General features: G+C 41.5%; 1 protein-coding gene across 5 annotated transcripts in view; it reads right to left on the bottom strand.

Moving 5' to 3' along the window:
- The window catches only part of tws (protein phosphatase 2 regulatory subunit tws), a 284,859-nt gene that overhangs the window by 65,839 nt on the left and 205,178 nt on the right, over positions 1-13,842 (bottom strand). For all 5 annotated transcript variants that reach the window (XR_011715348.1, XM_071683743.1, XM_071683741.1 and 2 more), the window contains one exon: positions 11,163-11,378. Coding sequence is in view for 4 of the 5 variants with exons in the window: in XM_071683743.1 (XP_071539844.1) it covers positions 11,163-11,378 (216 nt within the window). In the remaining variant the exon portion in view is untranslated. The remainder of the gene's footprint in view (positions 1-11,162; positions 11,379-13,842) is intronic.

A 13,842-nucleotide genomic window follows, 5' to 3' on the forward strand; every position in this document is an offset into this window, starting at 1 on the left:
ACCAAACCATTTCAAAACACCCTCTTCTGCTCTCTCAACCACGCTCTTTTTATTTCCACACATCTCTCTTACCCTTACGTTACTTACTCGATCAAACCACCTCACACCACACATTGTCCTCAAACATCTCATTTCCAGCACATCCATCCTCCTGCGCACAACTCTATCCATAGTCCACGCCTCGCAACCATACAACATTGTTGGAACCACTATTCCTTCAAACATACCCATTTTTGCTCCGAGATAATGTTTTCGACTTCCACACATTCTTTAAGGCTCCCAGAATTTTCGCCCCCTCCCCCACCCTATGATCCACTTCCGCTTCCATAGTTCCATTCGCTGCCAGATCCACTCAAAGATATCTAAAACACTTCACTTATTCCAGTTTTTGTCCATTCATACTTACCTCCCAATTGACTTGACCCTCAACCCTACTGTACCTAATAACCTTGCTCTTATTCACATTTACTCTCAGCTTTCTTCTTTCACACACTTTACCAAACTCAGTCACCAGCTTCTGCAGTTTCTCACATGAATGAGCCACCAGCGCTGTATCATCAGCGAACAACAACTGACTCACTTCCCAAGCTCTCTCATCCACAACAGACTGCATACTTGCCACTCTTTCCAAAACTCTTGCATTCACCTCCCTAACAACACCATCCATAAACAAATTAAACAACCATGGAGACAACACACACCCCTGCCCCAAACCTACACTCACTGAGAACCAATCACTTTCCTCTCTTCCTACACGCACACATGCCTTACATCCTCGATAAAAAATTTTCACTGCTTCTAACAACTTGCCTCCCACACCATATATTCTTAATACCTTCCACAGAGCATCTCTATCAACTCTTACCATATGCCTTCTCCAGATCCATAAATGCTACATACAAATCCATTTGCTTTTCTAAGTATTTCTCACATACATTCTTCAAAGCAAACACCTGATCCACACATCCTCTACCACTTCTGAAACCACACTGCTCTTCTCCAATCTGATGCTCTGTACATGCCTTCACCCTCTCAATCAATACCCTCCCATACGATTTACCAGGAATACTCAACAAACTTATACTTCTGTAATTTGAGCACTCACTCTTATCCCCTTTGCCTTTGTACAATGGTACTATGCAAGCATTCCGCCAATCCTCCAGCACCTCACCATGAATCATACATACACTAAATAACCTTACCAACCAGTCAACAATACAGTCACCCCCTTTTCTAATAAATTCCACTGCAATACCATCCAAACCTGCTGCCTTGCCGGCTTTCATCTTCCGCAAAGCTTTTACTACCTCTTATCTGTTTCCCAAATCATTTTCCCTAACCCTCTCACTTTGCACACCAACTTGACCAAAACACCCTATATCTGCCACTCTTATCATCAAACACATTCAACAGACCTTCAAAATACTCACTCCATCTCCCTCTCACATCACCACTACTTGTTATCACCTCCCCATTAGCGCCCTTCACTGAAGTTCCCACTTGCTCCCTTGTCCTTCACACTTTATTTACCTGCTTCCAAAACATCTTTTTATTCTCCCTAAAATTTAATGACACTCTCTCACCCCAACTTTCATTTGCCCTCTTTTTCACCTCTTGCACCTTTCTCTTGACCTCCTGTCTCTTTCTTTTATACATCTCCCACTCATTTGCATTTTTTCCCTGCAAAAATCATCCAAATGCCTCTCTCTTCTCTTTCACTAACAATCTTACTTCTTCATCCCATCACTCACTACCCTTTCTAATCAACCCACCTCCCACTCTTCTCATGCCACAAGCATCTTTTGCGCAAGCCATCACTGCTTCCCCAAATCCCCAAATACATCCCATTCCTCCCCCACTCCCCTTACCTCCCTTGTTCTCACCTTTTTCCATTCTGTGCTCAAGTCTCTCCTGGTACTTCCTCACACAAGTCTCCTTCCAAAGCGCACTTACTCTCACCACCCTCTTCACCCCAACATTCTCTCTTCTTTTCTGAAAGCCCCTACAAATCTTCACCTTCGCCTCCACGAGATAATGATCAGACATCCCTCCAGTTGCACCTCTCAGCACATTAACATCCACAAGTCTCTCTTTCGCACCCCTATCAATTAACACGTAATCCAATAACGCTCTCTGGCCATCTCTCCTACTTACATAAGTATACTTATGTATATCTCGCTTTTTAAACCAGGTATTCCCAATCACCAGTCCTTTTTCAGCACAAAAATCTACAAGCTCTTCACCATTTCCATTTACAACACTGAACACCCCATGTGCACTAATTATTCCCTCAACTGCCACATTACTCACCTTTGCATTCAAATCACCCATCACTATAACCCGGTCTTGTGCATCAAAACCACTAACACACTCATTCAGCTGCTCCCAAAACACTCGCCTCTAATGATCTTTCTTCTCATGCCCAGGTGCATATGCACCAATAATCACCCATCTCTCTCTGTCAACTTTCAGTTTTACCCATATCAATCTAGAATTTACTTTCTTACACTCTATCACATACTTCCACAACTCCTGTGTCAGGAGTAGTGCTACTCCTTCCCTTGCTCTTGTCCTCTCACTAACCCCTGACTTTACTCCCAAGACATTCCCAAACCATTCTTCCCCTTTATCCTTGAGCTTCGTTTCACTTAGAGCCAAAACATCCAGGTTCCTTTCCTCAAACATACTATCTATCTCTCCTTTTTTCTCGTCTTGGTTACATTCACACACATTTAGACACCCCAATCTGAGCCTTCGAGGACAATGAGCACTCCCCGCATGACCCCTTCTTCTGTTTCCCCTTTTAGAAAGTCAAAATACAAGGTGGGGAGGGTTTCTGGCCCCCCACTCCAGTCCCCTTTAGTCGCCTTCTACGACACGTGAGGAATGCGTGGGAAGTATTCTTTCTCCCCTATCCCAGGGGATAATATATATTTTTTTTTTTTCAAACTATTCGCCATTTCCCGCGTTAGCGAGGTAGCGTTAAGAACAGAGAACTGGGCCTTTGAGGGAATATATATATATATATATATATATATATATATATATATATATATATATATATATATATATATATATATTATTTTTTTTTTCATTATACTTTGTTGCTGTCTCCCGCGTTTGCGAGGTAGCGCAAGGAAACAGACGAAAGAAATGGCCCAACCCCCCCCATACACATGTATATACATACGTCCACACACGCAAATATACATACCTACACAGCTTTCCATGGTTTACCCCAGACGCTTCACATGCCCTGCTTCAATCCACTGACAGCACGTCAACCCCGGCATACCACATCGCTCCAATTCACTCTATTCCTTGCCCTCCTTTCACCCTCCTGCATGCTCAGGCCCCGATCACACAAAAACTTTTTCACTCCATCTTTCCACCTCCAATTTGGTCTCCCTCTTCTCCTTGTTCCCTCCACCTCCGACACATATATCCTCTTGCTCAATCTTTCCTCACTCATCCTCTCCATGTGCCCAAACCACTTCAAAACACCCTCTTCTGCTCTCTCAACCACGCTCTTTTTATTTCCACACATCTCTCTTACCCTTACGTTACTCACTCGATCAAACCACCTCACACCACACATTGTCCTCAAACATCTCATTTCCAGCACATCCATCCTCCTGCGCACAACTCTATCCATAGCCCACGCCTCGCAACCATACAGCATTGTTGGAACCACTATTCCTTCAAACATACCCATTTTTGCTTTCCGAGATAATGTTCTCGACTTCCACACATATATATATATATATATATATATATATATATATATATATATATATATATATATATATATATATATATATATATATATATTTTTTTTTTTTTTCATACTATTCGCCATTTCCCGCGATAGCGAGGTAGCGTTAAGAACAGAGGACTGGGCCTTTGAGGGAATATCCTCACCTGGCCCTCTTCTCTCTTCCTTCTTTTGGAAAATTAAAAAAAAAAAAAAACGAGAGGGGAGGATTTCCAGCCCCCCGCTCCCTTCCCTTTTAGTCGCCTTCTACGACACGCATATATATATATATATATATTTTATTTATATTTTGCTTTGTCGCTGTCTCCCGCGTTAGCGAGGTAGCGCAAGGAAACAGAGGAAAGAATGGCCCAACCCGCCCACATACACATGTATATACATACACGTCCACACACGCAAATATACATCTCAATGTACACATAAATATATACACACACAGACATATACATATATACACATGTACATAATTCATACTGTCTGCCTTTATTTGTTCCCATCGCCACCTCGCCACACATGGAATAACAACCCCCTCCCCCATTCACGTGTGCGAGGTAGCGCTAGGAAAAGACAACAAAGGCCCCATTCGTTCACACTCAGTCTCTAGCTGTCATGTAATAATGCCCGAAACCACAGCTCCCTTTCCACATCCAGGCCCCACAGAACTTTCTATGTTTTACCACAGACGCTTCACATGCCCTGATTGAATCCATTGACAGAACATCGACCCCGGTATACCACATCGATCCAATTCACTCTATTCCTTGCCCGCCTTTCACCCTCCTGCATGTTCAGGCCCCGATCACTCAAAATCTTTTTCACTCCATCTTTCAACCTCCAATTTGGTTTCCCACTTCTCCTCGTTCCCTTTCTTCACTCATTCTCTCCATGTGCCCAAACCATTTCAAAACACCCTCTTCTGCTCTCTCAACCACGCTCTTTTTATTTCCACACATTCTCTTACCCTTACATTACTTACTCGATCAAACCACCTCACACCACATATTGTTCTCAAACATTTCATTTCCAGCACATCCACCCTCCTGCGCACAACTCTATCCATAGCCCACGCCTCACAACCATACAACATTGTTAGAACCAATATTCCTTCAAACATACCCATTTTTGCTTTCCGAGATAATGTTCTCACCTTCCACACATTTTTGAACACTCCCAGAACTCTCGCCCCCTCCCCTACCCTGTGGCTTCCATGGCTCCATCCACTGCCAAATCCACTCCTAGATATCTAAAACACTTCACTTCCTCCAGTTTTTCTCCATTCAAACTTACCTCCCAATTGACCTGTCCCTCAACCCTACTGAACCTAATAACCTTGCTCTTATTCACATTTACTCTCAGCTCTCTTCTTTCACACACTTTACCAAACTCAGTCACCAACTTCTGCAGTTTCTCACCCGAATCAACCACCAGCGCCGTATCAGCGAACAACAACTGACTCACTTCCCAAGCTCTCTCATCCACAACAGACTGCATTCTTGCCCCTCTCTCCAAAACTCTTGCATTCACCTCCCTAACAACCCCATCCATAAACAAATTAAGCAACCATGGAGACATCACACACCCCTACTGCAAACCGACATTCCCTGAGAACAAATCACTTTCCTTTCTTCCTACTCATACACATGCCTAACATCCTCGATAAAAACTTTTCACTGCTTCTAACAACTTGCCTCCCACACCATATATTCTTAATACCTCCCACAGAGCATCTCTATCAAGTCTATCATATGCCTTCTCCAGATCCATAAATGCTACATGCAAATCCATTTGCTTTTCTAAGTATTTCTCAGTTTCCTGGAGCTACCCTGCTGATGAGGGGAAACAGCGATGATGTATGGTAACTAAAAAGTATATGAAAGTGAAACTGCAATTCCGATGGTCAGAGAATTTTCTGTAACATATAATTTTCTATGCATGTCTCATGGAGACAATCCACCTCATGAGGTGCAAAAAAATTCCCTCTCTTGTATCATTCTCAACTACACACTGGTCATGACCATTAAAGGGGAAGTGGTAAGCACCTTATGGTTAAGGGAGGGTTGTGTGTGTGTGTGGGTGTGGGAAGGGGGAAGGGTCGTTGGCCTGGGTAAGAAGACGTGTTTTCAACTATTTTTCTTATTTCATCATTTCTTGACAATTCTTTCATACTGATTTCATTAATATGATCTACTTTAAAGTAAACTGGGGACAAATCAAAGCTCTTAGAATTAGCAGTTGATAGATTAAATGATGTTACAGGTAGCATAATCAGCAGAGGGGTACAATGTGTCTGGGTTGTTAAGGTCTACTGGGTGATTGTTTTCAAGACAGTGTTTAGTGGCGATTTTTGTGGTCTCCCTGCTTATTGAATGACAGTGCCAATAGCATCTCTCAGTCATTGTTTTATGGGTCTGGTCATTGTATAAATACAGCACTTTTAATGTTGCCTTCTGGTACAATAACACCCTTCCAGAACAATATCACTATCAATAAGAGCTCAATTACATGTAGGCCAAATTACTCGAAAATTGGGAGTGTTTACGCCATCAAATGTAAGGCATGTAAAGATGTATACAATGGCTAGACCAGTAAAACAGTCATTCAGTATACAGCAATGGCCACAAAAATGTGATTGCTAAACACTCACGAAAACAATCATCCTATAGACCTTAACAACCCAGTCACACTGAACCCTGCTTCTGACCAAGCTACCTGCAATGTCAGTGAACCTGTCTCAAATACTAATATTAATAACTTTAATTTGTCTCCAGGTAACTTTAAAGCACATCTTATTATCAACCAAATCATTATGAAAGAATTAACAAGAAACAATAAATGTATTTGTATGTAGCATCTATGGATCTGGAGAAGGCATATGATAAGAGTTGATAGAGATGCTCTGTGGAAGGTATTAAGAATATATGGTGTGGGAGGCAAGTTGTTAGAAGCAGTGAAAAGTTTTTATCGAGGATGTAAGGCATGTGTATGTGTAGGAAGAGAGGAAAGTGATTGGTTCTCAGTGAATGTAGATTTGCGGCAGGGGTGTGTGATGTCTCCATGGTTGTTTAATTTGTTTATGGATGGGGTTGTTTGGGAGGATACAGCACTGGTGGCTGATTCATGTGAGAAACTGCAGAAGCTGGTGACTGAGTTTGGTAAAGTGTGTGAAAGAAGAAAGTTAAGAGTAAATGTGAATAAGAACAAGGTTATTAGGTACAGTAGGGTTGAGGGTCAAGTCAATTGGGAGGTTAGTTTGAATGGAGAAAAACTGGAGGAAGTAAAGTGTTTTAGATATCTGGGAGTGGATCTGGCAGCGGATGGAACCATGGAAGTGGAAGTGAATCATAGGGTGGGGGAGGGGGCGAAAATCCTGGGAGCCTTGAAGAATGTGTGGAAGTCGAGAACATTATCTCGGAAAGCAAAAATGGGTATGTTTGAAGGAATAGTGGTTCCAACAATGTTGTATGGTTGCGAGGCGTGGGCTATGGATAGAGTTGTGCGCAGGAGGGTGGATGTGCTGGAAATGAGATGCTTGAGGACAATGTGTAGTGTGAGGTGGTTTGATAGAGTAAGTAATGTAAGGGTAAGAGAGGTGTGTGGAAATAAAAAGAGCGTGGTTGAGAGAGCAGAAGAGGGTGTTTTGAAATGGTTTGGGCACATGGAGAGAATGAGTGAGGAAAGATTGACCAAGAGGATATATGTGTCGGAGGTGGAGGGAATGAGGAGAAGAGGGAGACCAAATTGGAGGTGGAAAGATGGAGTGAAAAAGATTTTATGTGATCGGGGCCTGAACATGCAGGAGGGTGAAAGGAGGGCAAGGAATAGAGTGAATTGGATCGATGTGGTATACCAGGGTTGACGTGCTGTCAGTGGATTGAATCAGGGCAAGTGAAGTGTCTGGGGTAAACCATGGAAAGTTGTGTGGGGCCTGGATGTGGAAAGGGAGCTGTGGTTTCGGGCATTATTGCGTGGCAGCTAGAGACAGTGTGAACGAATAGGGCCTTTGTTGTCTTTTCCTTGTGCTACCTCGCACACATGAGGGGGGAGGGGGATGGTATTCCATGTGTGGCGAGGTGGCGATGGGAGTGACTGGGGGCAGACAGTGTGAATTGTGTGCATGGGTATATATGTATGTCTGTGTATGTATATATATGTGTACATTGAGATGTATAGGTATGTATATTTGCGTGTGTGGACGTGTGTGTGTATACATTGTGTATGGGGGGTGGGTTGGGCCATTTCTTTCGTCTGTTTCCTTGCGCTACCTCGCAAACGCAGGAGACAGCGACAAAGCAAAATAAATAAAATAAATATATAATAATAATATAAGAAAAATAGTTGAACACACGTCTTGTTACCCAAGCCAAGCCCCCACCCCCACAAACCTACACACACACCCTTAACTACAAGGCACCCCACCTTTCCTATACCGTCAGGCCAGTGTGTGTGGTCAAGAATGACACGAGAGATAGAGTTTTTGTGGTAGTGTTGGGATTTGGAATACTTATTGAAGTGTTTGTACCTGATGAGGTGGATTGCCTCTGTGAAACATGTAGTAATGCATGCATAAAAAATTTTCCTGTTAAATAATCTTTTCTTTCTTTATGTTGAAGGCAGGCTCCAGCCACATAGAAAAGTCCATATCAAGGCAGGGCCTTAGTTGAAATATAGAGAACATTATAAAACAGAAAAAGAATAGACAAAGAAGAGTATTTACGAATTTTGGAGGGTGTGAAAATCTTGTCTTTTGAAATGTGCCAGGTCATAGCTATTGGGAAAGACAGGAGAAAGTAGAAAGTTTCAAAGCTTCGACATGTAGGGAAAGAAGCAGGTGCCAAAATGGCTCAACCTTGAGTTGATGGAAACACAATAATCATGTGATACAACAGTTTGCCAAGTATTGCATGGTCTAACTAGCCAGCTCTTGGGAGCAAAAGCCAAAGTTATACCTGTAGAAAAGGTAAAGTGGATCAACCTTGTGGCATAAGGCAAGTTTGGAAGTTAGCCTGGAACAGTTTATAAGTCAGATCGCTTTCGACTCAACAATGTCAAGTAAGGATGCAGAGCTAGAACCACCCCAAATAAATTCCCCTGGAACAGTTTATAAGTCAGATCACTTTTGACTCAACAATGTCAAGTAAGGATGCAGAGCTAGAACCACCCCAAATAAACTCCTACTGAATTGTGATTTCACCTTTATAACTATCATCACAGACAACTGTAGGCAGCCAACGACCAGGAAGGTATATTACTAATAAAACCTGCCCAGGTATCAGGAGAGTTCGTAACATCTGCTTCATGAGCCAGCACTTTTGCGGTAGTCAAGCTGCACTCCTCCTCTGACTCAGGTACCTGTCTTTTCTCTCCGCCTCACTAACTCATGGACTCATGGCATTCTGTCCACAAATGTGCAATCTCTCCTTGTTATATGTAACACTTGACAACAATTAAGTCACACCACTCATTCTTCATAACACTAGATTTCCCTGTGGTGAGAACTATGCGCTAGCCCTGCCTTTGGGCAGGAACATTAGGTAGAAATATTAGGTAGAAGTAGTTTGAAGGAGCATGAGATAGAAAAAGTCAGTAGGAACATTAGGTAGGAGCCTTAGCAAACACTGCAAGAGTTGCCCTCTGCCAGAGGCCTGATAAGGGTGAGACAGTAAAGGCTAAGAAGTGGCACAGCAGTTCATTAGTTATGGAGACTCTACTGCTTGGCCATCCCTTTATATGTATTCCAGTTGGAACAGGTGTTGGAGACATAAACAGATAGATAGATAGATAGATACCCTAGCCAGAGACAGGTACCCATTTTATTGATCAACCGCTTGAGGTGGATGAATGCAATACTGTGAGGTGGTCCAGGCATCTGGAAAGAATACAGGAAGGGGAGTTTACAAGGGAACTGTATGGTAGTAACAATTAAAGGTGTTGGTGTGAGATGAAGGCCATCTGTGACATGGGAAAATAGCGTGGGAGAGTATTGGAGGGAGAGAAACAGTGGAAGAATGTGTGGAAGTGTATGCAGAGGAGGCATGTAAGGGCAGGGATAAGTGGAGATTCTTCTGCTATGGCCACCCTCTTGATTGGTATTCCAGGAGGAAACAGGCATCAGAGAGATAGATGGAAGGAAAGACAGAGATACATAGGTATCTTACCAATAAGCTCCTACTTTAAGATATTCATTTCTCCCTGAATAAGTAGAGAACTATATCTCTTGTTGTTTGTTTTTTCATTATTCTTCTAAGATTTTTTTTCACTTCAATTAAAGCAAAATAATTATGGATTTTCTTTGGCTATGAACTGTATCTCATACATTCTTCTAACAGCTCATTGTAATACAAAATAGGCATTATTCTCATAAATTTTGGGCATTTTTGAGGTTTTGCTGTACTGATGAGATGGCTCATGTTCAGCACTTCATTTCAAAGCATTTGGCATATAATCAATAAAACTATTTAGTAATCTGTATCTTTCATATACTTTTTTCCTGCAGTTCTCCTCAGAAGATTCTTACATAATGTATGAATTATTAATCATATACCTAATCAAATGATACAAAAGCTGAAATAAATGGAAGTCTCACCATATATTTGTGATGATTTGTTCTCATTCAAAACATAATTGATAAAATGATTTAAATTGATAAAATAATTATCCCCATATTCAGAAAAATAAGAGAAACTGGCTGATATGAATGAAAGTCTACAGAGCATGAGCAATGATCTTTGGTTCAAAACACTCGTTAACAGATAAGAAATAATGATACTGTAAATCATATTTTCCAAGTATTTCTTCTGCACAGTTCTCCTCAGTAGACTCCTAACTTATTCATGAATAAAAACTCATCTACAGCATTGTCAATACACAAGAATCAGATTGGGAAAATATTTGGTCAGGACCTTAACCTGCCTTACTATGGGCCATGGCCTCCACGTCTTCTACCCCAGGTATGCAAATGCCTAGGCGCCTGTTTATAATTTGCCCAACTAGCTTAGGAAGCATTTTTATTCACATATCATTTCATAGCAAGGATAATTCTCAAAATCTCTAAACAGCAAAGATGAACTAAAAATTGGCATGATAATGGGACACTAGTGCAGATCAAAAGAAACCTCTAGTGGCTTCCTACCTCCTGTGATCATAAAATAGATGTACTTACCTGAGGAGTTTTAGTGGGAGTTTTGAATTTACAAAATGCACTAGAAAGTCAATTTTAAGATGACCAGTATTCAAACATGTATCCCTCACCACCCCAACCAAAAAAGGATTGAACAACCACAGACACTGATATTAAGTAAAATTATCCATATTCAAAGTTTTTTCATTGTACATCTATCAAAGCATTACTTTTTACGTAAACTGCTGCAATGTTGAGTATGTGGCTTACCTTTCTCGGCTTTAGTAAATATCTTGGCTTGGCCGTTTCCCTTGAGGCCTCTAGTGTGACATCTCGTTTTGTTGTTCTATCAAACATGCGGAAGAAGTTGTTGTAAGAGCCTGTCATAATGGCAGAGTCATTACCACTCCAACAGCATTCAAATTTATCGAATATACAATCATTTTCATACAGTGAGCACAATTTGGAGCGTAGATATTCGTGCACCTGTAAAGAAAACAAATATTCATTCTGGGTATAGACACAACTTCACATTTTTAAGAGCACATAACTCTACAGGTATTTCAAATATTAAAGTTTAAAATAACAATAACATCCGTATAGACAGTACACTAGTGGGCCTTAGTTGCCCATTCAAAGTACTTTAGTGAAACCACTCATATCTTTCCTATTACACTGTACAGTACCATCATCATCTTTAGCTATAAATCAAAACGCATTTTTTGAAATAATAGAAAAATTCAAACCCAAAAATAATCTAATAAAAAAATTTACCATCTTTACCTTCATGTTAATTTTTCTCTAATCTTTTTCGTTAATATATGGATGGTATTGCTGTGGAATTTATTAAAAAAGGGGGTGACTGTATTGTTGACTGGTTGGTAAGGTTATTTAATGTATGTATGACTCACGGTGAAGTGCCTGAGGATTGGTGGAATGCTTGCATAGTGCCATTGTACAAAGGCAAAGGGGATAAGAGTGAGCGCTCAAATTACAGAGGTATAAGTTTGTTGAGTATTCCTGGTAAATTATACGGGAGGGTACTGATTGAGAGGGTGAAGGCATGTACAGAGCATCAGATTGGGGAAGAGCAGTGTGGTTTCAGAAGTGGTAGAGGATGTGTGGATCAGGAGTTTGCTTTGAAGAATGTATGTGAGAAATACTTAGAAAAGCAAATGGATTTGTATGTAGCATTTATGGATCTGGAGAAGGCATATGATAGAGTTGACAGAGATGCTCTGTGGAAGGTATTAAGAATATATGGTGTGGGAGGCAAGTTGTTAGAAGCAGTGAAAAGTTTTTATCGAGGATGTAAGGCATGTGTACGTGTAGGAAGAGAGGAAAGTGACTGGTTCTCAGTGAATGTAGGTTTGCAGCAGGGGTGTGTGATGTCTCCATGGTTGTTTAATTTGTTTATGGATGGGGTTGTTAGAGAGGTGAATGCAAGAGTTTTGGAAAGAGGGGCAAGTATGCAGTCTGTTGGGAATGAGAGAGCTTGGGAAGTGAGTCAGTTGTTGTTCGCTGATGATACAGCGCTGGTGGCTGATTCATGCGAGAAACTGCAGAAGCTGGTGACTGAGTTTGGTAAAGCGTGTGAAAGAAGAAAGTTGAGAGTAAATGTGAATAAGAGCAAGGATATTAGGTACAGTAGGGTTGAGGGTCAAGTCAATTGGGAGGTAAGTTTGAATGGAGAAAAACTGGAGGAAGTGAAGTGTTTCAGATATCTGGGAGTGGATTTGGCAGCAGATGGAACCATGGAAGTGGAAGTGAATCATAGGGTGGGGGAGGGGGCAAAAATTCTGGGAGCATTGAAAAATGTGTGGAAATTGAGAACATTATCTCGGTAAGCAAAAATGGGTATGTTTGAAGGAATAGTAGTTCCAACAATGTTGTATGGTTGCGAGGCGTGGGCTATGGACAGAGTTGTGCGGAGGAGGGTGGATGTGCTGGAAATGAGATGTTTGAGGATAATATGTGGTGTGAGGTGGTTTGATCGAGTAAGTAATAATAAGGTGAGAGAGGTGTGTGGAAATAAAAAGAGTGTAGTTGAGAGAGCAGAAGAGGGTGTTTTGAAATGGTTCGGTCACATGGAGAGAATGAGTGAGGAAAGGTTGAGAGAGCAGAAGAGGGTGTTCTGAAATGGTTTGGACACATGGAGAGAATGAGTGAGGAAAGATTGACTAAGAGGATATATGTGTCAGAGGTGGAGGGAATGAGGAGAAGTGGGAGACCAAATTTGAGGTGGAAAGATGGAGTGAAAAAGATTTTGAGTGACTGAGGCCTGAACATGCAGGAGGGTGAAAGGCGTGCAAGGAATAGAGTGAATTGGAACGATGTGGTATACCGGGGCTGACGTGCTGTCAATGGATTGAACCAGGGCATGTGAAGCGTCTGGGGTAAACCATGAAAAATTCTGTGGGGCCGGGATGTGGAAAGGGAGCTGTGGTTTCAGTGCATTATTACATGACAGCTAGAGACTGAGTGTGAACGAATGGGGCCTTTGTTGTCTTTTCCTAGCACTACCTCGCACACATGAGGGGGAGGGGGTTGTTATTACATGTGTGGTGGGGTGGCGATGGGAATGAATAAAGGCAGACAGTATGAATTATGTACACATGTATATATGTATATGTCTGTGTGTGTGTGTGTGTATACATGTATATGTTGAGACGTATAGGTATGTATATTTGTGTGTGTGTGTGGACGTGTATGTATATACATGTGTATGTGGGTGGGTTGGGCCATTCTTTCGTCTGTTTCCTTGTGCTACCTCGCTAACGCGGGAGACAGCGACAAAGCAAAATGAATAAATAAATATATCTACAAAGGATCACACCCCTCATTTTTTAAAGTCTCATCAATTAACAGAGGCAATTGGTGACTAATTCACAAAACTGATGTCTAAACATGCCAACTTTTACAGCAAATGTTCTGATCATGTTCATTTACC

This window comes from Panulirus ornatus, chromosome 37, assembly GCF_036320965.1.
Source record: "Panulirus ornatus isolate Po-2019 chromosome 37, ASM3632096v1, whole genome shotgun sequence".
NCBI classification, from domain to species: domain Eukaryota; kingdom Metazoa; phylum Arthropoda; class Malacostraca; order Decapoda; family Palinuridae; genus Panulirus; species Panulirus ornatus.